General features: G+C 40.4%; 1 protein-coding gene across 2 annotated transcripts in view; it reads right to left on the bottom strand.

Annotated features, from left to right (window-relative positions):
* prkcb (protein kinase C beta) overlaps positions 1-27,579 on the bottom strand; it is a 301,159-nt gene that overhangs the window by 132,991 nt on the left and 140,589 nt on the right. For both annotated transcript variants that reach the window (XM_023957696.1, XM_023957697.1), the window contains exon 3: positions 20,849-20,931. In XM_023957696.1, coding sequence (XP_023813464.1) covers positions 20,849-20,931 — 83 coding nt within the window. The remainder of the gene's footprint in view (positions 1-20,848; positions 20,932-27,579) is intronic.

Raw genomic sequence — 27,579 nt, 5'->3', positions numbered from 1 at the left:
AGCTGTGGACGAGTGGTTCCGCCACTGTGGGGAGACGTGGGAGGCAGCTCATGTGCAGCTCCGACAGGCCGTCCGCTGGACCCAAGAGCAGGCCAACTGGCGCAGACAGGAAGGTCCTGATCTGGCCAAGCCAGTGGATATGGCTCCCCTGCAAGGAACTCAGTCCCAGGTACATGGGGCCGTTCAAAAAAAAAAAAAATCACCCCTCTGTCTTTTCATCTTTAGTTGCCTCCTGAATACTGCATCTCACCCACCTTCCACGTCTCATTGCTGAAACCAGCCGGTGGACTCCTGGATGGGGGTTCATGGTCAGAACCCGCTAACGTTAGCATGCCCCTCTTGATGGCGGATGGGGAGGTGGCCTATGTTGTCAGGGAGATTCTGGAATCCAGGCGCCCGAAAGGCGTTGGCTTCAATATCTGGTGGAATGGGAGGGGTACGGCCCAGAGGAACACTCCTGGAGGGAGGGCCCCTCGTTTCTGGAGCCGATCGCAGGAGGGGGGCTCTGTCAGAAGTCAGAACTCTGTCTCCTCCTCTGGCCACCGGCAAGAGCCGTCCCCAGAGTTTTAGCCATACTACAACTCCAGGCAACCCCCACTGCACACTTCCTGGAAGCCGCACACCTGACTCTAATTCATTCATCAACCACAGCATACTCAAGCTCTGCACTAAATGAAGCTCAGTGCGAAATGTTTGTTTGTGCCACTCTGCCTTCATTACCAAACTTTGTAACTTATATATGAGATACATTTGCAGTGTTTCACACAGTGATCATAAAATAAAATTAATTTTACCATTTTATTACAATGAAAGGCGTATCCATATTCAGGGAGAGTTTTTTCTGAGTCATACTCTCAGGAAAAAAAAACGTGTTTCAGTAAAATATCACGATATGTATACATATTTTATCGCCAGACTTGCCAATACATACCCCTAGGGTTAAGTACATCATTTGATTGACACGTCATTGCACATGCGTGTTTAATTTCACACATTCTTAGCACACATTCTTTCTAACGTTGGAAAGCTGCTACCTGTACCTGTGCTGTGACCTTCAGTCATGAGCGACTGTTCATTCAAACAGAAGTTGGTGTTTGGCTTCTCTGGAATCTCTACCAATGCCCTTCTGTGTGTTGCTCATGTATTGATCCATGTGCCTGCTTATGCCACTGTGATTGTTACTGGATTCTGTTCAGGGAGGTTGCTTTGTTCTTTCCTCAGAGAAACCAGCCATTGAGTATTGCTGTTATGAGCTGCGTTTTTCTCCCATTACTTTTCCAGTCCTGTTCAGTTTCCACCCTAGGTCTGCTCTGGTGTTTTGACCCTGCCACTGAGCGTAAATTTTCACAGGTTGAGTTGCGAAAAACCTGTTTATCTGTCCAGCTTGATTGTCTCATGTGTACCTCTTTAGGCGGCTGCTCAAGGCCATGAGCCTTTGTTTGGCAGTTTCCAGTGCTTCAGGTATGGGTACCTGGTTGTATCTCTGAGGTACTTGCTTTTTTATTGCACATCTTTGGGCTTTTGGTAGCTGACTCACATCCCTCTGTCAGCTTCCCAAGTTCAGGTTGGGAGTGTGGTATACAGTGATCCCTTGCTATATCACGGTTTACTTTTCATGGTTTCGCTACTTCACGGATTTGGATTGTGCATTGTGTTCTGCATTCTGATTGGCTAAAAAGTCACACAGCGAGTAGCTCAAGAATGGGACCCTTTGATGAGCCGTTCATTACAGTTCTCCAACATAATCGATGGGGGCATGTCGGTGTATAAGAATCTTTAGCAAAGAAGAAAAAAGAGCGACAACAACTGCCTATCACTATGTTCCTCTCCCGAACAAACACACCTGCAGCTGCACCGCGGGCTTCAAAAGGAAAAAACGCTGCAGAGGATGCAGCGGCTCAGTACGAAGAGCAGTGAAAAAGAAGACCGGAGTCACTATCTGTCCCACTGTACTTTTTAATTTTTTTCATAATCATTTTAAATTTTCTTCCGTTTAATCCACTCGGGTCGCGGTGGGCGGGGCTAATCTCCGCAATTTAAAGCCTTCTGTTCTTATCGATGATTGAAATTATTATTTGACAGCACACTACAGAAGTTATTTGTTGAAAAAACGTTTCTAAAGTACTTTTATTCTTTAAAAAAACAATTGATTTAGCCTGTTAAATGGTTTGTTCTTTCTTTTCAATGTATAATAGTGTATTTCATTGTATAATAATTGTAAAAAAAATAAAGGTTTCTACTTCACGGGTTTTGCTTATCACGGGTTCTATTTGGAACGTAACCCCCGCGATAATCAAGGGATCACTGTACTTGACCTGGTGTTCTGGCACTCCCGTGGTGTTGCATTTGTGTTGTACCGCTTCAATCTCAAGTTGTGATAGGAGTTGCTGTTTGTGAGTGTTGGAACATTGAGCTACTAGTTGGTTGGCAGTTAGCCTTGATTGTGGGTTTCGAAGCATCCATTCACTCCACATTCTCTGCATGTAGGATTGAGTAGGGTTTACTTGTGTAGTAGCATTCCAACAGGACCTTGTTCTCAGATCTAATCCATTTTTGTCTTGTTCCAGTAGCCCACTTTTTGCTCTGGTTCCCCAGCACCTGACACAGACCTTGTTTGGCCAAGCGACGTCCAAACCAGCATGACATGTGTTTCATTGTCTCTTGTGGGTTATTGGCTTGATGTAATTAAGATAAACATCATAAGCCCATGGAGCTGAAGCGATCGCTTGTAGCTGTGACAGCCAACTGCCCAAGCATGGCTTGCTCGATCCTCTTCCTCTGCTTGCTCGCTATGCTGAGTTACCGTTGTCTCTATCTTGACTTAACATTGAAACTTTACGCCCCTGACGCACCTGAATTGCGTCCGGTGTGAATGCAGCATTAGGGACAGGCATCTATTGGAAACCACTGTTTTTTCCATCACAAACAGAATGGTGATGGCTAATGGGTTCCTTTTGCTGTCAAATTCGGTCAAGAAATGCAGAGAAAAACACCAGATGAACACTTGATGAACACAACATTGTATTATGTTATTATTAGTCAAATGTTTCTGTTCCCTTTAAGCATCAACCTCTGTATCAAAAATCCTCTTTGCCTTAATGTGGATTATTTTCCTGGAGACAAGTGCAGCTTTTCGCCTTTGCTCTATAATTCAGTTCTTACAATTCGCTGCTCGCCTTCTTTGCAGCTTTACCAGGAAATTAGTTTGCTCCTTTTTCTGCAGCCGTCTTCTCAATATCACCCATCTACTTTTGCCATTAATAGAAAAGTTTAGGATCCAGCCCTAAATGCTGTGCATATTCCTCACCAGAATGTTCTTTGGTGGATTCCACCACACGAAATTTAAATCCAATAACCGTCTCCTGGCCATTGCTAACTGATCGCTACTGTGGCTCACAATACCACAGAGACACCCAGCGTCTGTGCGAATGTGCACGGGGTGGGGATTGGGGGGTGGGGATTGGTTGTAAACCTTGTCAATCAACCTCCTCTGTGGCGTTTCTCCTGCACAGAATGCGTTTAGTTTGCCAAATCTGCATGCATTTTTGATTTTGATAAGATCTTGGCTTTCTTTTTATGATACTGGATTAATTATTCTATAAAGGTTAGACCTTAAGAAGTTAGAAAAAGAAAGCCAGAGAGAAAAGTGTAAAAATGTTCATACCTGTCTGGGAAAAGAAGTGTGTAGTGAGGGGTTGTACAATCTAAAAATAAGTGTAACACTATTTCACAGAGTCCCCTATTTTTAGAACATAAAATAAATGAAACACTGTATTAGCTTTTTGATCTTGCAATTAACCAAATTCCTCTGATATGGCAATACAATTTTTAATATATCTTTATCTTCTATTCTTATGAGAATAAACACCTACACGTGCATATACAAGGTCCACACACACCCAGAGCTCTCGTAAGCTGGGGGCCTGAGATGTAGGTTTCATTAGAGGATGTCATCCCTCAAACTCCCCCACAGGGAGCCCAGTCTATTAACCCATATTTATAATTGAATTCTTCTTTTAAACATACATAGCTGACAAAGACGGGAGAAAAGCAGATCAGGCAACTTGGAACGGACAATTTAATTTATTAATAATAGTATTTGTGCATTTACACCGTAAATAGGTGTACAGTAAACCCTTGTTTTTCGCGGGGGTTACGTTCCAAAAAGAACCTGTGATAGGCAAAATCTGTGAAGTAGAAAACTTGATTTTTTTCTTACAATTAATATACAATTAAATACTCTATTATACATTGAAAAGAAAGAACAGACCATTTTACAGGCTCAAGCATTTGTTTCACAAATAAAAGTACTTCAGAAACGTTTTTTTTTCAACAAATAACTTCTGTACTGTACTGTCAAATAATAATTTTATTCATCTATGTGAACAAAAGGCTTCAAATTGCGGAGATTAGCCCGCCCCCCGCGACCCGAGTAATTGGATTAAACGGGAGAAAGTTTAAAATTATTATGAAAAAAATATAAAGCACAGTCGGACAAATAGTGACTCAGGTGTATTTCACTGCTCCTCAGACTGCTGCTGCATCCTGACTCCACTCTGCAGTGTTTTCTTCTTTTGAAGCCCGCGGTGCAGGTGTGTTTGTTCGGGAGAAGAACATAGTAATAGGCAGTTTTTGTTGCTCTATTTTCTATGGGTTTTAGAGAAACTCAAAATTGCAAGAGAATTTGCACGTACGTAATGTTAATTTGGCAAGCTGTTTTACGTACGTGTACATTTTAAACTGCAGCGTTATTGAGGCACAGGTAGAGAAGAAGCAGAGGGACTTTTTAGCCAATCAGAATGCAGAACACAATGCAGGATGCAAATCCGTGAAGTAGCGAAACCGTGAAAAGTAAACCGCATTATAGCAAGGGATCACTGTAATCCCGGTCATGGGTGACAATTAAAAAGCTATATTATATGATAATATGTATACTGATGAGTCAGTTTAATTAAAAGCCTCCCCCTCCTCTGCATCATAAGAAATTCTTGTCTCCTATATTTAAATGGGCAGCATGTTTGAAACAGAGCTAATCTACTTTCCTTTTTGTGTAGGAGCTGAGGTCTTAAAGCCATGAACTCATTAAGAATGAAACAAGCCCAGGGATGAGGCCTCATAATTAAGAGCAGGGGCCCCTTGGAGTGAGCAGCACTTAAATAGAGAACATTGAGGGACAGTTTGATGTTCCAGGGATGGATTAAGACCCGCTTCAATGAAATTGTGTTTTTTGGTGTTCTTACCATTATTCTGTTGATGGACGACATTCATTAAAAAAATATAAAATTCAGCTAAAATTGTATTTCTGAGTATTTCCTGATTCAAATATTTGGGAATCAGAGACGAAAAATTGCAGTATGACGAGTGTATTTTTGGAATATAAAACTGTTACATCACAAAAACAAGCAGGGAGGGAAAAGGGGTTGGGTTTGCTCTGTGCCAACAGTCCCACCTAAAACTAACAAGCTACGTTCACACCACCCTCAGTGACATGCATTCAGGCGAGCACTTTCGAGGAAAAGTCCATGTAAACACACATAAATGCCAGTTTCTGGCTTCTGCGTCTACAACTCTTGTGCTTATGCGTCGATATGCAAGTTTCTAAGAGTGTTTTTTGGCTCTACGTATAAAATGTTCATCCATTGAATGTGCGTTGGAAGGTTAACCTTGTTTACCCCTTGACCAATCAGGGACTCCGATTTGGTAGTGACATATGAATGCCAACCAAGAATGCAAGTGTCATGCTCAATATGAACGTAGCAACAGGCAAAATTCTAACAAACTACTGCCTCTCTGCAGAAGCTTCTGTATATCCATGAAAATGACAGTTTTTTTTTGCCTAAAAACCTAAAGACCTTTGCCCACCCATTGCTATTTCTATGTCACACGTACAAGCTATTTCAAACGACATTTTTACATCTACTACCGATTATGGGTTTATTTGATTTTAGCTAAAATTGGAAAAATCTTATTTAATAGATTACTGGGAACATGTTAAAAATAACTCAACAGATAATAGCAGTGGGTCTTCAAACCCAATTTTTGGGAGCATGTATTTAAAAGTAGAAGCAGAAAGAAAAAAATGCAAATGACAAAATAAAAACACTTTTTTTGCGTTAATACGAAAAGAAAAAGAAAATCTTTGAAAATGTTCAAAAAAGCAAAGATGTCTGGATACAAGAGAAAGAAAAACACAGATTACAGACTTTAACAGGAGTTTGTTCGTGTTTTTAAGTGACGTCAGTGCAAGATTAACCAAAGCAGTCGGGTGAAAGGTGTAGAAAATGACTGTGAGGAAGCCAAGCAGAGAACCATGCTGTTTCACCATATGGGGGGCCACAGACACAACTTTTCAAAACTCTTGAAACACAAATTAATTTCTGTCTTCTGATGCAACTAAGTATTTATGAAATTAACTAGAAAACATTCATTTATTCTTTCATTCATTTTCTTCCGTTCGTTCCCTTTCGGGGTCACAGAGCTGCCTATCCGGGCCACTTATGGGCGTAGGCAGGGGACACCCTGAACAGGTCGCCAGTCTGTCGCAGAATTAGAAAACAATACTTTTGTTGTTGTTTTTTTGCTCTTTGACGATAAACTAGTGTTGTTGTTTGCAAGGAAGCTGACACACAAATAAGAAAAAAAAAAACAATCAACACAGTTCCATAAAAGTGAGTGAACTGCTTACTCTTTTGACACTTTTCATAGCTAAATAACACAAGCTCTTTGACGTACTGTAACTCTTTGACTTTTTACGGAATCAACGTGAATCAGCTGATTCTGAATGATATATCAGCTCTGCCCCGATATGCAAAACATCACTAACGCAAAATGTTTGACAGCGGCACTAAAATGCTTTTCTCCGTGACAGAATTTATTTACGTTAATTGTGTAAAAACTTCTTGTGAAGGAAATTGTTTTATTATTATCATTGTTTAAATGTATTTGTTTAAACGTGTCTTTAAATGTTAACTCAGATTGACCTTTTTACCTCTTCTGAAAACAGTTGTGTGTTTGTTCATCTGCTTCTCATCTCCCACCCAGGATGAGGGGTTTACGACACACTGTCCTGAGCTGATAAGGGATACTGTTTGAAGTTAGAATCCAACCAAATGGGTCATTATACGACACCCCCTAATGAACTTTTCCTCTTTGTCTTGAAAATGTTACCTCCTTCTTGTGTTCTTAATAAAAGGTGCACGAGGAGAGGCAGACCTTTGAGAAGAGAAACGTGGTGGACCTTTTCCAACACATTTGCTCCTCTCCCTCGTGCATGAGAAACTTGATTCTTGTTGTGGTTTGTTGTTTATAATTGTGTTTTTCTTTAATGTCTAGATGCATTTATCTGACACTTCTCTACTGTGAAGTTGAAGGTTGTTTTCTCCGCTTCAGAACCAGATAGAATTAGCATAATTCCATCTGAATTATGTGCAGTGTTGGTGAGACGTCATTGCCGGGTGAGCATAAACCAGCGCTTGATCGTTTTCTCCTGTTATTCGATTTGCCCAATTGATAATACCTAACTTAATGTTTTCTGGTTTAGTATTTAAATTCTTTAAGTAGCATCTTTAGCATACTAGTGAGTAAACTAATGTGTTATCCGCCTGCTCTCCAAGTTACTCAAAGCTTTCGACGTAATTGCTTCGCATTAGCTAAACACTGCTAGCCTTCGCTTAGCATTTAACATAGATTCTACCTCTTCGGCTTGTCTAAGTTCAAAGTCAAAGTTCAACCAATACTTAATAACATGCTGAACAAATACTCTGTGACTATCTCCCCTAGCTTCAGTCTAGTAAAAACGATCAGTCTGTCTTATGTTAATGAAAACCCTTCAGGAGGACACTTGATATTGTTGCCCCTAGTGAAGGGTAGATGAGGCCTCATGAATTGTTTTGGCACATTGCCCAAAGTGTATTGATACTGTGTCACTTAATACTGACTTCTGCTGGATCAAAAATGTCATTGCAGGGAACCAAGTTACGAAACTGCTAAGATACTTCATTAAATATGCAGTTGTTAAACCACTTCTGAAAAATTCCCAGTTTAGATCCTGGCATTACAGCCGACTATATCAAATCTCCCCTTTATTTCAAAAATCCTAGAAAGGAGTTGGAGTTCAGCAGTTTTACCACCACCTACAGGACATTAGCCACTTTGAAGATTTTCAGTCAGGATTCAGACCACACCACAGCACTGAAAATGCACTGGTTAGAGTAGGGGTGTAAGAAAAAATTCGATTCAGCAAAATATTGCGATAGTTCATCTGGCGATACTTGAATCGATTCAAAATGCTGCCAGGACGATATTTATTTAATTATTTCTGAGCATCCTTCAGTGTCTGACTCTTGTTGTCCACTTCACCCTCCGACCGCTAGTTGGCAGCAGAGCACAGGGAGCCTCTTTGAGCAGCTCCACACCACACAAGACAACAGACCTTTTTCACACTTCTGCATTTTTCAACCGAAAATACGTCAATGAAGTGTAAAAGAACTTCCTGTTAGCATAACGGCAGATATGAAAAATGGCAGAGTCGAAGAGTTGCAAATTTCTGTCGTGTTCCAGGCTGTTCGTCTTCCAACCAAAAACAGCCCTACCTTTCATTTCATTATTTTCCTGTGGATCCAAACCTGAACCCCAAATGGATACAGGCGATCCAAAGAAAGGAAGGGCATAGTTTTAATGTAAATACAGGTAGCACCGTCTGCGTCGGCTGCGTCGTACGTCGCCTGAAGAGTGGTATTGTCCCGAGCCTATTCCCTTGGAACAACTTTACTGCTCCTTTGAGAAGGGAGTCAGTATATGACAGAACCTGAAACGTCAGGCTATGCAGCTATGCTGTGAAGATGCCGACACGGTGGCTAAGCTAAGGCAGTAAAGATGGATCACGACTACGTGACACACCCACCTGCAGGTAAGATTGTTCATAATGTGTTTGGTTAACGTTAGTCAACTATGTGTACCGTTATTGGATAAATGCATTTCTACCTGAACAAATGAATGTTTATAATAAAAACTTTTCACGTTCTCGCCTATTTTAATTACATGTATTTAATTACTTTTGAGTATTTTGTCATTTGTATTTTCCTTAACAGAAATAAATGAAATGTATCTGTAATTAAATACTTAAAATACGTTTTCGAAACATGATTACTGTGTTGTGTTGAAAGGTAACAAAAATATGTTAAGACTGGTTTTTAATTTCTTTATCTTCACAGGTGCTCTGGATGAGGCTTTGGATTACACTCATGACTTAGGAGCCAAATTCCCTTGCTGGAGCCAGGAGACGATGTCATGGCGGACAAAGGGTTCCTCGTTCAAGACCTCCTTACTGACATTAGATCTAAGCCAGGGGTGTCAAACTAATTTTGGTTCGGGGGCCACATTCAACCCATCTGATCTCAAGTCTGCCGAACCAGTAGCGTAAAGGCAAAATAAAGCTTTATTCTTGTTTTTTTACCCAATTGGAAAACATGCCTCAACCAACATGGTAGCCTTATTCTTATTACACATTCATTCACAGAGGCCAATGGATCTTAAATAAAATTAATTTCACTTTAAAAAATATTGGTTTGTTCAATTTTATACAGACTGAATATTTTAAATCTGAACCTGAAGCAATCCTGATAATAAATTCAAAAGGGGCTACAGAAAAAAATGAAACATCTTCCTAAAATGTAAACGTCCAAACGATGTTGAAATTGCACTAAATTAAAATTGCAAACATTTGTGAACGTAAGAGTTTGGAGTTAACTTCCTTTCTCTCCTGAAACTTCACCCGTCCATAGATATCAGGATTCAAATTCTGTGCAGAAAGACATTTACTGTCGTTCAAGTCTGCAAAACACAATGAAATGTCCATTATTATTGTCATATATTACTATAAGAATCTTTTCCTGGTTTCTGCCTGAATTTTGTAGCAACACCTGCCTTCTTCCTGACCTTTGATGCAGCGCCATCAGTGACCAAAATTACTTCATGTGACCAGCTCACTCCAACATTGTCCAGCGCAGTAACTAGGGAGCTGACTATGTCATCAGTTGTTGCTATGTCCATCAACTCCAGAAACTCCACTGTGATGGTCTCTTCATCACCTCTAATAAACATGCACAGCTGTACATATCTTTGATGTTGGTGCTTTCATCAATAGTGACTGAAAATACAATAAATGACTGGATTACTTCATATGGCTGCCCATGTTTCCTCAGAGATGTTGAATCTGATCATAATTCTTGACTTGGCTTTTCTTTGATTTTTCTTAACTGCAAATGGTGAAACTTTTTCTTTGTGGAGAGTCTCATAGTGGTGCTGAATGTTATATTCCTGGAGAACCTGTTGATGACATACCAAGCATGCAGGTTTGCATTCAGCTCCGTGAACAAATAAAACGCTTTCCATTTTCCTGGAAAGCTCAGGACTTCACTTCAACCTTTTTTTTCTTTTTGACAACATTTTGGTCATTAGGGTGTCACTACTGATCATCTTTCAGTGATGAAGCTCACAGGGAACCAGACTACTGCCTACCCAGACACAGAGCTGTTAGGTTTCGTTTTTGGCACATGCAGAGTTATGTTGTTTCACCTGTTAAGCTTTTTCTTTGCGCCCCCTAGTGGCGGAATTGCACATTTCAGTTATTTCTTTAAAAAATCATAACTCGCCACAGGAATGGACTAGAAACTTGCTTTCTTTTGTAAACATACCTATGATTTTTACCCTTCATGTGTGGGCCGGGCTAAACCACCTGGCGGGCCGGATACGGCCCGCGGGCCGTATGTTTGACACCCCTGATCTAAGCTCATCATTCCACCACAACCCTGGCCGCCCTGAGAGGACCAGGCGGGTGAAGACCGGCCGCCCCTCCCCGACCCCACCCATGTATGGAGGTGTGGGTGTGCTGTATGTGTGCTGCAGGTAAAATAGGAGGTCTCCAGTGTGGGGGGCCCCACCGCTGCCAAGCCGCAGAGCCCCCCCCACTCCGGGGGCCCTCTGTGAGTGGTGTGTATTTGGTGTGTTTGCGCTGGTAACATGCAGTGTGTGTGTCTAAAGTGGAAGTTAAAATTGTTGGGGGGACCAGTGAAAGATGAGCACGGATGTTTCACCGTGCCCCCCTCCACCAGACCCTCCCCACAAGGCCCTACATGAATCAGGGTGTATAGTATGCAAGTAAAAGCGGATGGAGGGCGGGCGCTGACGCAACCCCAGAGAGAGACACCCCCAGTGAGCCCTGCCAGCATACCCCACCCATCCAGTTTCCGGAGCCCTATGTGCCTGTATGCAACATTTGTTTGGGTGAGAACGGGGAAGATCAGGCGGATGGGCACAACCGGGGGAAGAGGGCTCCCCCGAGCGACCGGCCCCCCACTCGGCCGCGGTAGGCGCCCCCCCTCCCAGGGCGGCCAAGCAGTCAGGACGCGGCAAGCCAGCCGCAGATAGAGGCCAGAGCCTCGTAGCGCTGAGAGACAGCCAGCAAGAAAGGGGCCCGGTGCCAAAACGGAGGGGCAGGAGGTCCAGCCCCACCATTCATGCCCTGACCTCCCTAAGGACTAGCACCCCCCCCTAAAAATAAAAATAAAAATGGAGAACCCAAAATAGATTAAAAAATAAAAATAAATAAAGAAAGAAATAATTATAAATAATACTAATACTGCTACTACTAATAATAAAAAAAGAAATATAATGAAATAAATAAATACATTCAAAGAAAATAATAATATTTTTTTTATAAATAAATTAAAAAAAATAATAATATTAATAATAATAATAAAATAAACCCACCCAAGTGAACCCCTTAACCCCTGCTGTGAATGCAACGTCGACCCCTGGGAGGCCAGGCCATGCGCCAACTACTGGCCACGGGCAAAACACCGGCCGTGGGCAGACGACCCCAGGCCCCAGAACCCCTTTGCGATACATACAGTGGTGAGAACCATATAAGCCTTGTTAGATTCTATGTTGATGTTATTCAGGTCATCTAGTAAGCAGGATTTGGGGCATGCAGGAATCTTATGATTAAACCAGATTGATAACTCCTCACAGACCTTGCGCCAGAATGATTGGACAGGTGGACCACAGGGCATGCAAATAGTCGTCTCTTTTGTTACCTGTGCACTGTGTGCATACAGCAGACCGATTGATACCCATTTTAAATAACCTCTGTCCGGTGTAGTGAATTCTGTGGAGAATCTTGAATAAGTTGGAGATTAGGACTTTTGGTCATATTAAAGGCATTCAAACAGATCTGTAGCCAAAATTGATCACTAGAATTCAATGATAGCTCAGACTTCCATTTTGTCATGGGTAAGTAAATTGTTTCATCTATGTCAGATATCAACTTGTAAATTATGGAGGTGAGCTTGGGATTTTTAAGGTCAATGAAATGTGTTACTGTAAGGGGAAGGTCTAGGTCTATTTGGGTCAGGCAGTATTTAGTGCTTATAGCTGATTTAAGTTGCTGATATTCTAGAAAGTTGTTTATACTAATTCCATGGATTGAGGATAACGTTGAGAGGGACATAAATGTTCTATTCTGAATTATATGCTGGAACTGCTGGATTCCTTATTTTCTTCCATGAAGCAAAATGAATCATGTTTTTTTAATTAAAATGTCAGGGTTATTCCAAATGGGGGTGAGTTTACATGGAAATAATGTGAGGTTGTTTTTTTTATTTTTATTTTTTTATTTATTTTTTTAACTTGTCCTGTCCAACAGCTGGGCAGACAGATGAGAGCTGAAGGCCTCTTGTGTTGGACATATTTTACTTTAACAACAGGGGTTATAAATCTTCGGACAGACTAGAGGTATGTCTGAATAAACCCCTTTTGTAATTGAGGCCAAACTTTATTCATTTCAATCATATTTGAAAATCTTTTGTGTATGACCGGACGGAAAAGGAGAGGAGGGAAGAAGAGAGAGGGATGTTAGAGAGGGGTGGGGGATAGGAGGGGTGATAATAGGAGGGGGGGTAAAACCATGAAGCAGCATAAAGCAACAAGTTGCTGGATGTTTATCATTACGGTAAGGTTCAGATGTATTACAAATCTCGAAGGGCAGGGCCTGTTCACACACACACACAAATGTTATAAACACACCTGCTAATGTCCACGTCAACATGTACACAAAACAGATAGTGTTCACACTTGTATACTTATGCTTTCAAACCAACTAGTGTGAAATATTTCATTCATTCAATCACGCAAACTATTAGTGCAAAGGTGAGCCTGTGCTCAATTGAGTGTTTATGTTCTTCTAAAATGGATGGTGGAATGTGAAAAGAAGGAGGGAGAGTGTCCAGCCATCCCCACACCAAGACCACCGCCGCAGCAGCTGCGATAGCCAGAACCCCCAAACACCACACGGCAGCAGGCAGAGAACAAACGTCCACCGGGCGATCACATCCACCACCCAGGCCAGGGCCAGCAGGACCGCCGTGAGGCCCTCAGAGCCGGAGAGCAGGGAGGCATGGGGGGAAAGAGAGCGCCGCCCCAGCCCAACCAGGAGAGCAGCCCCCCCCCGCCACGGCGGGAGGGCCCAACGCAGGTCCCCACCCGAAAGGGGAAGCCCACAGCCCCAGACGAGCACCCCATCACCCCCCCAGGAGTTCTGGGCATCCCCCAACCCCAGGTACAAGCCAGGACCCCCCCAAGGGAGACCCGCTCCGCGCTCCAGGCAGCCACCCACCCGGCCCACGGTTGGTCCAGAAAGGAGCAAGGCAGGGGCCAGCCAGGAGGGGGGTACCCCGGGGAAAAGGGGGGCCCACGAGGGGTGTTTTTTTTTTTAAGAAAATCCCACCAGGCTGTTAGAGATGAGCTGAACCAAGTAGTTGGAGGTTTAGAAGGAATCATTGAAAACAGGTAGTTCATTTTGGGGAGAATCGTCATTTTTATGGTTGCAACTCTCCCTATTAGAGAAATGGGTAGAGTTTTCCATCTAGTAGATCAGCCTCGGTTGTTTTAAGGAGTTGGGTGTGGTTTAGCTTGAATAAATCAGAAAGCCTAGAGGAAATATTTACACTTAAGTACTTTATGTTGCCTGTTTGTAGTTTAATATATAACGGATTTAGATAATTGCAATTAATTGGTAGAATTGTGCTTTTAGACCAGTTTATGGAGTATTCTGAAACTGAGGAAAATCTATTAATTGGGGAGCTGATTTGGCAGATAGAAGATTGTGAATTTGGAGTAAATAGTAAAACATCATCTGCATATAGACTTATTTTGTGTTCTAGATTTTTGGTTTGAATGCCTTCAATGTCTCGACTTTGCCTAATTGCAGCAGCTAGAGGTTCAATAAATAGTGCAAATATAGACGGAGATAGTGGACAGCCTTGTCTGGTTCCTCTTTGTAAATTGAAGCTTGGAGATGTTTGATCATTGGTTATGACACGAGCATTAGGAGAGGCATATAATATTTTAATCCAGTTAATAAACGATTTTCCAAAGCCAAATTTGTTCAGGGTGGGTATTAAAAATTTCCAGTTGACCCGATCAAATGCCTTTTCTGCAAAATAGCTGCTTCTCGGTTGTTAATAGTTGTATAATCTATGAGGTTGATTAATCTGCACATGTTGGTACATGAATGTCTACCCTTTATAAAGCCGGTTTGGTCAGGATGTATTAGAGAAGGAACTACCTTCTCCAGCCTTCCTGCCAAAGCAAAGCAGATTATTTTAAGATCTGCATTAATGAGCGATAAGGGTCGATAGCTGGATGGTGATGTGGGATCTTTCCCAGGTTTCAGAAGTGAGATAATATTAGCAGAGTTCATATTTGGAGGTAGATAATTGTTATCCTTAATTTCTATTGTCATTCTGAGTAAAATGGGAGCCAAAATTTGCCAAAACTCTTTATAAAATTCTGCTGGGAAGCCGTCTGGTCCTTGGGCTTTTTTATTAGGCATGTTGGTTAATGTTTTATGTAGCTCTTCTTCAGTAAGAGGGGACTCCAGGGCTGTAATTTGTTCCTCTGTTGGTCTAGGCAAATCTATGCCATTGAGAAAACTATTGATGTTATTGTCAGAAGGATCAATTTGGGATGAGTAGAGGGATTAGAAAAAGTTTAAAGAAAAATAATTTATTGCGGCTGGATCATGTGTTGCGTTTCCTGTTAGGTCTATGACTGATGAAATTGTTGTCTTCTCTTTGTTTATTTTGAGTTGATTTGCCAAAAATTTCCCAGATTTATTACTGTGATCAAACCTCTCCAAATGTAGTCTCTGTAATAAAAACTGTGTTCTTTGATTAGTTATATCATTTAATTCGATTCTAACTTTCCTTATTTGTTGTAGAGTTTCTTCATCCGGAGAGTTGCTGTATGTTTCCTCTAACAGTCTGATTTTTTGCTCTAAATCCACTAGTTTAGAGTTTTCTTTTCTTTTTTTGTGGGATGAGAAGGTGATTATTTTGCCTCTCATGACTGCTTTCCCGGCTTCCATAAAAGGCATGAAGAAATACCTGGGTGGTCATTATTTTGAAGATATGAGGACCATTCTTTAGCAAAGAAGTCGATAACGCAAGCTGCTGAGGAGACTGGTGGTGATATTACCTAAAGTGGAGAACCTTTATGCCCCTTGAGTTATGCCCAGTGTGTCACATATAGGCATAAACTGACACCTGTGCAGAGAGTGTAAAGAGTGTGGATACATATCTGATTTAGTAGAGCCAGGGAGTGACTTTTGGGTCGCGGTGGAGCCATCCGTTCACATAGAGTCGGTCTACAGAGATGACAGCGCGGGCCCTTTCACTCAGAAACTTCTTTCTGATGGGGAACAGGATCCTACGACGCTCCATGATTTTTTTGGGGAACTGATCATCCATCCTGAAGTTGGTCCCCCGGAGCTCCCTGCCACGGCGCCTCACCTCTTCCTTCTCTTTGTGCAGCACGAACTTGGCCACGGGTCTGGGCCTGCGATTCCCAGGTCTCGCTGCTCCCATGCGATGCACACGGTGAAAGTTTATGGATTTAACTTTTTCCTCTGGAAGCTTTCTCTGGGTTTGAATAAAGTTTTAAATTTTTTCCTCGGCGTTTTTCTTCTGCGTTTCTGGTATTTCCATGACCAACAGCTTATCTCTCATGGATCTTGATTGAAGATCCAGAATGGACTCTTTGATCTTCTTATTTTCCTCAGAGAGTCGGCTCATTCCATCAGAAAGAAAACTTGGTTGATTGTGGTGCTTTTTAGCAGCTCAGATAAATACGGGTGAAGCACGGCAGCGGCTAATAGGGTAATGCGCTTAGCATCGGCTAAAATGCTATCGGCAAAGCGGGGTAAAGTTCTGCAGAACCTCCCAGCAATAGATTCTAGTTTAGCGACCTGATGGACCACAGTGATGTGTACAACGCTTTGGAAAAAGTCCGACATCGTGGCGATGAGCGTTACTAGTTTACTTCTGCGTGTGAGAAGTGTGGCTGCAAAGGTGCAGCAGAACAGACTGATATGTAAACAAAGTACCTTTGCCACATTAAATCAACTTTCCTTAGTTCTGTCATGCTGCCTCATTATTACACTTTTTTGTTTCTGGAAAGAATCAGTGTGTACCCCCCCCCCCCCCCCCCCCTTATTTTTGAAGCACCATTCAGGCTCCTGAACCGTTTCAAAGTACTGGAGAATCTACATTAAGCAATGTTGAAAATAAAAAGCCTTTTTTATTTTGTTGTGGAAATCAGACAATGTTGACTGTTCTCTTTCTAAATTTTAACTTAAGCACTATGAATTTGCTTTGGTAAACGCAACTTATATATAAAATACAGTTGCAATGCTTAACATTGTGATCATTAAATAAGTAATTTGAATTTGACCATTTTATTACAGTGGAAGACAATGAAATTCAGGTAGAGTTTTTTCAAAGTCATATTTAAAAAAAAAAAGAAAGAAAATATGTTTCGGTAAAATATCGGGATACGTATCGAATCACCAGACTCTTGCCAATACACACCTCTCTATTGACTTGTTATTGGCCTTAGAAAAGGGACTGTTCTCTATTCTAGACCTCAGTGCAGCCTTTGACACTATCAACCACAGCATTTTACTCCAGAGCCTAGAGCATAACAAAGAGATCAGAGGATCTGCCCTCCAATGATTTGAATCCTATTTACCTGATAGGTAGCAGTTTGTTAAGGTAAAAGGACAATCCTGTCATTGCACTTAAGTTAGCTAGATTATCACAAGGCTCAGTTCTAGGACCCATGGTTGTGCTTTATATGCTACCCTTAGCGTTATTTTCACTGTTATGTGGATGATACGCAGTTGTATTTATCAAATACACCTGATCAGATTGACCACTTGGCATTAAATGGCAATACACTCTCATCTTCACGTAGAGCAGGGGTGTCAAACATATGGCCCACATGCTGCATCTGGCCCACCAGATGGTTCAATCTGACCCAGTCATGAAGAAAGCAGTTGACCCTTTAAAGAGACCATCACAGCGGAGTTTCTTTAGTTGATGGACACAACAGCTGTTGACATAGTCAGCTCTCTTGTTACTGTGCCAGACTATGTTGAAGTGAACTGGTCACGTGATATCAGTCTGGACACTATTGGCACCCCATAAAAGATAAGGAATAAGGCAGGTGTTGCCACAAAATTCGGGCAGCAAACCAGGAAAAGACTTTTGGACATTTCATTGTGTTTTGCACACTTGAATGATATTAAATGTGTTTCTGAACAGGATTTGAATCCTGATATTGATGGCCTGGTGAAGTTTCAGGAGAGAAGGGGAGGTTGTCTCCAAATTCTTGTTCACAAATGTTTGCAAGTTTAATTTAGTTGAATTTTTCTTTGATTTGCACATTTAAATTTTAGGCAGGCGTTTCCTTTTTTTACGTAGCCCCTCTTGAGTTTATTATCGGAATTGCTTGAGTGTCAAGATGTAAAATATTAAGTCTGCATAAAATTGAGTAAACCATTTTTTTAAGTGAAATACATTTTATTTGAGATCCATTGGCCTCTGTGAATGAATATGTAATAATAAGTGATTAGGGTACCATGTTGGTTGAGGCATTTTTTCCAAATGAGTAAAAAAAAAAGGTGATTTTTGCTTTTATGTTACTGGTCCGGCCTATTTGGGATCAGACAGACTGTTTTTGTAAAAATCAAGACTTGGATGACAATTACCTCCTCCTAAACCCAGAAAACTGAGGTCATTATACTTTGTCCTAAAAACTTAGGAGATTATCTGATCAGATAGTCTCTCTGAATGGCGTAAATGGTCTCCAGCATTATCTATTCCATCCAATTCCACGGATAGAAACCTAGGGCTTTTATTTCATTAGGATTATCATTTAAGGCCCACATATCAAAAGATTGTGTAAATGACTTTTTTCACCTGAACAATATAAATAAGATCAGAAATGTATTACCTGTGAGTGGTGCTGGAAAAGTTAGTTTCACTTCATTGGCTCCCAATTAAATTTAGAATCAAATTCAAAATCCTCCTGCTAACTTACAAGGACTTTAATGGAATAACTCCATCCTAAATTAAAGATATCATAGTGCCTTACCAACCAAAAGGAAACACTTTGCTCAAAATGCAGGACTGGATTCCAGATTCCATGTGGATCGTCCATGTTCCTGTCCTTGGCCATGTACCTTGACTCTGCTGGCTCATCTAGCGCCCCTAGCTGGCCCCCAGTTACATTTGAATGAAGCCCATCTGTTACACCACATGTCAAACTCAAGGCCTGGGGACCAAATGTGGCCCTCCATGTCCTTTTATGTGACCCGCGAGAGCATAAAAGTTTTTAATGGACGGAACCATGGACAAAAATTGGTGTGTATTTATTCATATCTAGGGGGAATCGGACTTGAAATATTGGATTGAGCAACTATAAATTAGGACCTAAACTTCTTCTTCCACTTTCGGCTCCTCCCATCAGGGGTCGCCACAGCGAACAAGTCGCATGGTAAATTTGGCAATGTTTTACACCGGATGCCCTTCCTGACGCAACCTTCTCAAGCCGGGCTTGGAACCGGCACAGAGGTAGAGAAGGGAACAGGGAGCAGCCCGGAGTCGAACCCTGGTTTCACGGACGGAAGGCGCCGCAAACCAGCACGAGCTAAACCGGCTCCCAAAACACTGTCCATATAACCTACCCTGACAGAATCAAATTTAAAAGGATTTATGTTGAGTAACAAGCAAACGTGTGTTTTTTTTATGCAACTGCAATTGTCACTTTAAAATGTTATAACAAATAAATAATGAGTTATTTAACATTAAGGAGTAGTTACATTTATTTTTTATTACATTTAGTTAAATGTATAAGTCATATCTGGCCCTTTGAGGACAACCACTATGCTAATGTGGCCCTCAGAGACTTTGATGTTTGCTAATTCATTTTTACACAATAGATACTTGTAAAGTTGTTGAAAGCAAACAACTCTGCCCAGGTGCCAATAAACGTACTGTTTTCTTCCGGAACTTCATTTTTCTCAAGATCTCCATCGTTGTTTAACCTGGGTCGTAACATTGTTGGGATTACACGCCAGCGGGAGTCTTGGCGGTGACGCAGCTTGATAGTCACATAGACCTTTACTTAGAAAATGTCTGTATTTACATTTTTTAAACCCAATACTCAGTCCGTTTGTTTTTGTTTTATATGGGTTCACAGGGGTGCCGCTCCAAGGATGAGGAGCTCACCTGGTTCAGACCCGCTCCTGGTTCTGCCCACTCACAAAAATACAACAGCTGGTCGGCAGACGACCCGGAGAGGTTCTGCATGATGAGGTTTTATTCACTTCTCATTCAACAGGTAGTGTCTTTAGAAGAACTTTCCATCCCATAACAGACTCTGGTCAGCGTTCATAGCCGCAGACACATCCTCCCCGTGCGTTCACGCTTCTCTCTCGCACTACCGGACAGTGTTAACACGACAAAACCAGAGCCGCAGGTTGCCGAACACTGAGCTAGCTCTTTAACAGCCATATCTCATATCTGTCCTCGGAGAGGATCCCCCCTTCATGTGGAAATCCTTGAGGTTTCTTCTATATTCTCGTAATTGTTTTTTTGTTGCCAACTATGTTGTGATATTGGGCTAAATAAATAAAATTTAATTTAATTTAATTAATTGCGTAAACAATTGGTAGTTGAAAGAATGACAACATTGGACCTAAAGCTCTGGTGTTGAACACTGATCCAATCCCCGTTCCTGTTCTTTAAGTTGTGTCATTAAATAAGTCAAATAACTTTAGGTCAAAAATACAACATCTGTCAAGAGTAGGGGTTGACAAAAAATCGACCAGGCCAATAATCAATGCTAAAAATTGTTATTTTAACATATATCCGTCTTTTTTTTTATTCGACTCCTTATTTTGACTCAAATGCAGCCCTGCTTCTCGTCTCCAGCATTGTCTCGCCCTTGGTGCCATCTGATTGATTAGTATTCACTTAGTTCTTTGTATTTCAAACTACTAGCAACTAGGGCAGTCACTTTTTAAAAAGTTAATAATGTATTAACGCAAATGTCTCAACGCCATTAATTGAATGTTAAAAAAATGAATGATTGTCCACCCGTACTGAGAAAGAAACTAATAAAAAATACTGCTGAGACTGTTACTCCCTGTACTTCTAGGAGCTATTTATTTGCTTTTTACATTTTTTTTCTTTTTAATAAACAAAGTTGTTGGTGTTGGTGTTTGTATTATTCAAAATTTTGATGCAAATTTTCAGTTTTACCGCAAATGATTATCTGCTCCAAATTTCGTTTTTTGGCCTTCTTGACTACTAATCATCGATATCAACTCTAAAAAAAAACCCATATCGGTCAAACTAGTCAAGCCTCAAAAGTGAACAAAAAGTCCAGAGACAACATAGAAGTGGCTTGGAGAAATACATTTTAAAGGATAAATATTTGTACTCACGTCCGAGGCCGGTCCTTTGTCAGCACCTGGACAGGAGAATGCGACAAACTCATGGCAACGTTTGTGAACCACAAAGCAACACACTGTGAAAAGAAGACACAAACTTTATTAAACCATAAAAATATCTTCTCTCTTTAATTGTCTATCAGCAACCAGCAAATTATGTTAGCCTCCCGCTAACACCTTCCGCTAGCAGCTTACATAGCTGACTATTAATGACATCATTGAGTGGGAGTAACATCGGAATTCCAAGACAATTTGTTTCCATAAATCTCACTTTGGAGGGGTAAATGTAGGTGCAGGGAGAAGCCATGGGGGTAGGGGAAGAAATTGGATTTGGATGGGGGAAAAGACAAGTCAAACGATAAAATGTTTTAAAAGAGTTAGCGTTGGCAAAATTTTGCATCTAATTGTAAGAATTTGTGTTCATCTCTTTAATATTTATAGATGCATAAAGAACAAGTTCTTGTTATAAATGAAAGCTATAGATATTCTTGGATAAAACTTTGTTGACAAGAAAAATTGGCAATTTTGTTTTATCTTAACTTGTGAAGCCTAAAAATGCAAAAAACACAATTTTTATTGGAGTGGGTATTAATATATGGTGATAAATCGGTGCGACAAGTTTTGGAAACCCAAATACAACAACTTCAGAACGTGGCGTTCACACAAGACCAGCACCAGACAAGCAGAAAGTGGCTTCTTCTTCTTATGTTTCTCTACCGTTTACCAGCACATATCTGCCACCTACAGTTGGAAGAGCCTTGATGCAAAATTTCAAAGTGGTGCAAATCCACCAGCAAATCTTGCTCCATGCTCCAGCCATGATGTTTTGATGCATCGTTGAGAATTTCATCATCTGTCGTGACATCAATATATGATTATATAGTGTTGCATTTAGGCAACGTTTCTTTTATTTTTAAGTGCTATAATCCAGTTGGTGGAAGCTCTCAATTGTTGAGGAAAACAGAAAATTTGTGTGGTTACAGCGTAATCTGCTGTTTAAATGGCCTGGACAGTTGTAAAGCAGGCAGAACTGTCGGGAAATGCTACTTCTTTTTGTAATCATCACGTGTGGTGACCACAGGCCTCATAATTAACACAAAAGGCCTTTGTCTGTCAAACAAACACACATACTCGAACATCATGTCCACTTCAATAGTGCTTCACTCCCACGCAAAATCTTTCTGGTTACACTGCCTACTCACTGCAATGATTTTGTGCCACACACAAAACGCACAATGATCGCCCACTCATTTCAATCATATTGCCGATTGAATACACAGAGAGAAAGCAGGTGGAGGGACGGAGTGCATGCATGGAGGAACATATTGCATCAAGGCGATTGCTCTTTTGGAAGCCGATACTGCCAAATCCTTAACTAAAACACGCAAACACACACCCAGATCTGCAACTAAAAAGGGGTTTATGCACTACTCAGAAATTTGACCGTGGGGTATAAATAACATAAACCATTGCTCTCATGTTATCTGTGTGAATTATTCCTTTTTGCTCCATATTAACATATAGAATACAATTCTCATAAATATCAGCAAAAAATCCAAAATAGGAACACAGAACATATTCATTGGTTGAATGCTGTAAAGCATTCAACCCTTTGTTTTCCTGTTTCTCTTTATTTATTATTCTTTACGCCTATCTTCCGCCGTTTTTCGCCGCTTAACTCCTTCTACAATTTTTAACCGATTGTAACCATTCAACTTTTAAAATGTTCAGCTCTTTCTGCTTATTTGTGCTATGACTTTTGGTTTTTCAAATCCTTTTACTTTTTAAGATATTCCAGGTTTTCCGGGAATTTTTGCTCCATTGAAATACATGGAGAATTTTTCGTGCAGAAGTTCACAGCTAAACTCCTTCTACAATTTTTCACCTATTTTAACCGTTTGACTATAAAAATGTTCAGCTCTTTCATCTTATTCTAGCTATGACATTTTGTCCTTCAAATCCGTGAACTTTTCCAGATATTCCCGGATATTCCCGGATTTTCCAATCTTTTTGCTCCATTGGCCACACCTTTGCTTCTTTAAACAATTGTAACTTTAACATTCTTTTGGCTAGAGACACCGTTCAAATATTGAAATGTTCACAAGGTTTTGGACTTCAACATAAGGTTCAAAATTATTATGGGATGGCAACACCACCTACAGTTTGGCGGCCATTTTGTGCCAAAATGTGAGGCAATTTTAAACTTCTTCAAACTTTCACCTATTTTTACCATTCTACTATTACAATGTTCAACCCTTTCAGCTTATTCCTTTCAGCTATGACTTTTGGTCCTTCAAATCCTTGAACTTTTCCAGATATTCCCGGATATTCCCAGATTTTCCAATGTTTTTGCTCCATTGGCCAAACCTTTGCTTCTTTAAACAATTGTAACTTTAACATTCTTTTGGCTAGAGACACCGTTCAAATATTGAAATGTTCACAAGGTTTTGGACTTCAACATAAGGTTCAAGATTATTATGGGATGGCAACACCACCTACTGTTTGGCGGCCATTTTGTGCCAAAATTTGAGGCAATTTTAAACTTCTTCAAACTTTCACGTAGTTTAATCCTTCTACTATTACAATGTTCAACCCTTTCAGCTTATTCCTATCAGCTACGACTTTTAGTCTTTCAAATCTTTGAACTTTTCAAGATATTCCAAGATTTTCCAGGATTTTTGCTCCATTAAAATGCATAGGGAATTCTTGTGCTTAACCTCTTTTACAGGTTTTTACTTTTTTTAACCATTTTACTTTTAAAATGTTGATCTCTTTCAGCTCAGTTCAGCCATTTATTTTACACATTAAGCTTTCTTTCAGCAATACAGCATTCAACCCTGCATTTTCTTCTGGAAATGCAGCTCCTTCTAGTTTGATTTTACTGTCCATTTGATAATTATTTGTTTCCATTTATAATGTATTTATAGACATATAAGTATAGTTTTTAAAAATTTAAATGTGCACACAATGTGTTTTTGTTTACTCACTGCTGCTCTTTACTACTAAACACTAATTATTACTTCCTTAAATTTACAGCTCTGGGCCTCTCTGATAACAGGTTGTACAATATTGTTTTGGATTACAGCATAATAAGAAAATGTCAACACAGTTTGATCAGATTATTTATGAAATTATCTAATAGTTAATAAAAAAACACATCATTGCACAAATGTGTTGTGATAGTTTGTAGTTAGTTTGTTTTAGGTTAATTATCTTGTTTTTTTTCCCTCATCTGTCTTAAAGTCCCTCTATGACATTTGACATTTATTTTTTTTATAAAAACAGTCCCAGTGGTGTTTTATTCATGATTAAGAAGTTATTAACCAACATCCCACATCCTAAATGTGTTAAAAAGCCATATTAATGTTTATCTGAAGCCTCTGTTCCTAAAATCTCCCCTACATAGGTGTGGCCATTGGTGCTGAGCTGAGTAGCTGCGTCTTGCACAAATGAAGAGCCTGACACAATAGGGGGCCACAAAGGACACCAACTGACAGTCTCTATTCTCAAAGAAAGTAATTATTTTCACGTAATTTTCCAAATATGTGCAGCGAGTTTTGACCTGTTTTCTTGGCCGCAGGAACCTAGAAGAAGGGTTAAGGTTACGGTTAAACTGCGTCCAAACCAAACCCAATACCAATGTTCAGTCAATGGTAAATGGCGTATACTTATACAGCGCTTTCTACCCTCTTTCGAAGGCCCAAAGCGCTTTACAGTCACAGTCCCATTGCACACACACATTCACACGCTGATGGCGGCTCCGCCAACCTCCCACCAGAGGCAAGGTGGGGTTCAGTGGGACACTTCGACACATGGGAATCAAACCTGCAACCTTACGATCATGGGTTGACCGCCCTACCGCTGCACCACGGCCGCCCCAGACACAATTTGAGGTCCTGTGGTGCGATTTGAGCAACAGTTGCAGTGCAAAGGTTTGGCAGCAGCGCGGCACAATTTGGTAACCATCGGAAACACATACCCTCTCTGGTTAATGCGGGACACCAAGCCTTAGAGCCTTTTCTTCCTCAGCGTATAAGAAGATTTTCCTCGGCTTCTTGTTGTTTCGAGTTTTATCTTTCCCCGTCAGTCCTGAGTGTTTCCACCTATGTCTTGTTCCCTTGTATGTATTTAAGTCTTGTCATTCCCTTCCTCCTGTGCTGGTCCATATTGTGTTGTTCCCTGGTTTCGAGTTTATTGTGTTTTCAGAGTTTCGAGTATTCTAGCCTGCTTAAGCAGTGGTTTTTGGTTTTGTAGTTTTGTTTATTAAAGCCCCCGTTCCCCTGCAACCTCCTGCCTCCTCTCCTTCTCTGCGCCTGGGTGCTTTCCTTAACCCTCCGCCGTAACAGCGCCTGCTCTCTGTGAGATATTCTTTAACAGCTGCAGGCCGTCAAGCTCTTCATCGCCGCTCCCATCCTCAGAAATTCCTACAGCACCTCCTTCAGATGCAAAAGTCTCAAACAAGCGTCTTGAGTTCAAATATTAAGAACAATCAGAAAAATATGTAAAAAAGAAGGAAGAAAGAATTAACGGGGAAAAAAACATAAATAATCAAACACTAATTCTGTCTTTTCAGTGCAGCTTCACAGTGCAGCTTCACATTGGACCGGTCCACCGGAAGGTTCTCGCTGTTTACACAATGAAGGACTTGGAGAAGAATAAATCTTGGAGTCAAAATATAATTTCAGGAAATATGGCGCCTGGATTCATCGCTTTCTCTAAAAGTCAGAAGTGACCCTGATTTTCAGCAGAGTTCTGTCCTGCAGACAACTTGATTTCAACTTTCAGTGCCGCTGATAACAGCCGCAGAAGGATACGAAACTTAATCTAATGTCTGCAGACATAACAGCGAATAGAACTATAAACTCTGTTTAAACCCAGAAGAACGGCTGTTAATCAGCAGAAGAAGGAATACCAACCTTGGACATTTAACAGAATATGGACCCTTTTTATTTCACAGCATTACCTTACTAAAATAAAAAATCATGAAATTTCTTTTTAAAAAATATATAATTTAATTATTATTTAAAAAAAATTTAAAAAGCTTAATCAATTATTAAAGATGGTTAAAATGATTGATTTCTAATTATGTTAATTCACTTGATCCAAAAAAGTAATGATTTGTTATGTTTATTTTCTAATGGTGTTATTTTAATCATAAACATGATTTTTCTAATGAAAATAATCTGAAAATATTTTAGATAACTGATCTGCATATTTATATATACTTTACATAATTATGAAGTAATTCATCATTGTCATGTGATGTATTGATACTAACTTATTGATACTGTGTTGGTAAGGCATTGATATCAGCTGAAAAGTTATGAACCGGATAATGATAACTCATGTAATAAAATGGTTACGGTAAAACAGGGGTGGGATTATATAAATTCTCTTCCTTCCAGACCCTTTCAAGCCATCTTTGATTTAACATCTAATTATCCTAAGTTTGACACGTCTTTGAATGAATGTATGAATGCTTATTGTATTGTTTTGTACGGTGGCCCACAGGGCTCACATTACATACAAAAGAAACAATGCAACGGCACTACCCGAAGCACAACGGCATTACCAGAAGCACAGCGACATTACCCGAAGCACAACGGCATTACCCGAAGCACAACGGCATTACCCGAAGCACAACGGCATTACCCGAAGCACAACGGCATTACCCGAAGCACAACGGCATAAACCGCAGCACAACAGCATTACCCCAAGCACAACGGCATAAACCACAGCACAACGGAAATGACAGAAAATGAGGACTTTTTTTTCCTACCGGCAGAAAAAAAACAATTAAGTTTCAAACTATTCGGCGCTCCTGAGAGCTACATGATATTTGTTCTAAATTAGGGTGTTTTCTTACTAGATAATGTAATTTCTTAGAAATATACGTTTGTCTAAAAATATAATTTTACCCAGCTCTCCACATAGTGGCATCTGCATCTAAGAATTTTTGTCTAACACTAGGTAAAGTTACGTTTGGTAGGTAGCTGAGCTAACTAATTTAGCTCACCCCGTTCAGTCAGCTAGGTGAGGACAGTTTAGCCTCTTTAATCGAGAGTTGCACTTGACAAGTGTGTTGTCTTGCTTATCTTTAATTAAGCACAGAGAGGTGCTGTAGCTGTGTTATTCAGACTTTTTTTATTGAATAGTCTCTTTCCAAGTACTACACCGTGCATGGCAATCTCTAGTCATCTTCCTAGCTCTGCGCAGTGCCGTAACACGTGACTACTGTGGCTGTGCTGTGACCCTTCTGGCCCACCGTACGTGACTACTCGTCTAGCATGCTGGGTAATCATGCATGCTGATTGTTGTTTGTACCTGTCTATGTGCAAAAATCTTGGGAGAAAAATCTTTAATCATTGATGCATGATTATACTTCTAACCTGTAAATAGTTGTGTGTAGAGTGTTTTTTTTGCTTTGTTTTTGTTGCTGTGTGAACTAAATTATGTAATGTAATTTACTTCCAACACTTTTATGTTTTAACTTTGTGATATCGACTATTCCCCACTCTAACCCCTTATCCCCCATCTCTGAAATCCCACTGTGTTTCTTTCTCTCCTCTATTTTTTCCGTCCGGCCCAACAAGGAATGCATACAAATATAATTTTCATAAAAAAAGCTTAGCCTCAAGTACAAATGGGGTTCATACAAATATACACTCAGTCTGCCTGAAGATCCATAAACCCGATTGTAACAATAAAATCTGTCCAATACAAGA

Source organism: Oryzias latipes, chromosome 8 (assembly GCF_002234675.1).
Source record: "Oryzias latipes chromosome 8, ASM223467v1".
Classification (NCBI taxonomy): domain Eukaryota; kingdom Metazoa; phylum Chordata; class Actinopteri; order Beloniformes; family Adrianichthyidae; genus Oryzias; species Oryzias latipes.
This window is presented reverse-complemented; position numbering and strand designations above follow the sequence as displayed.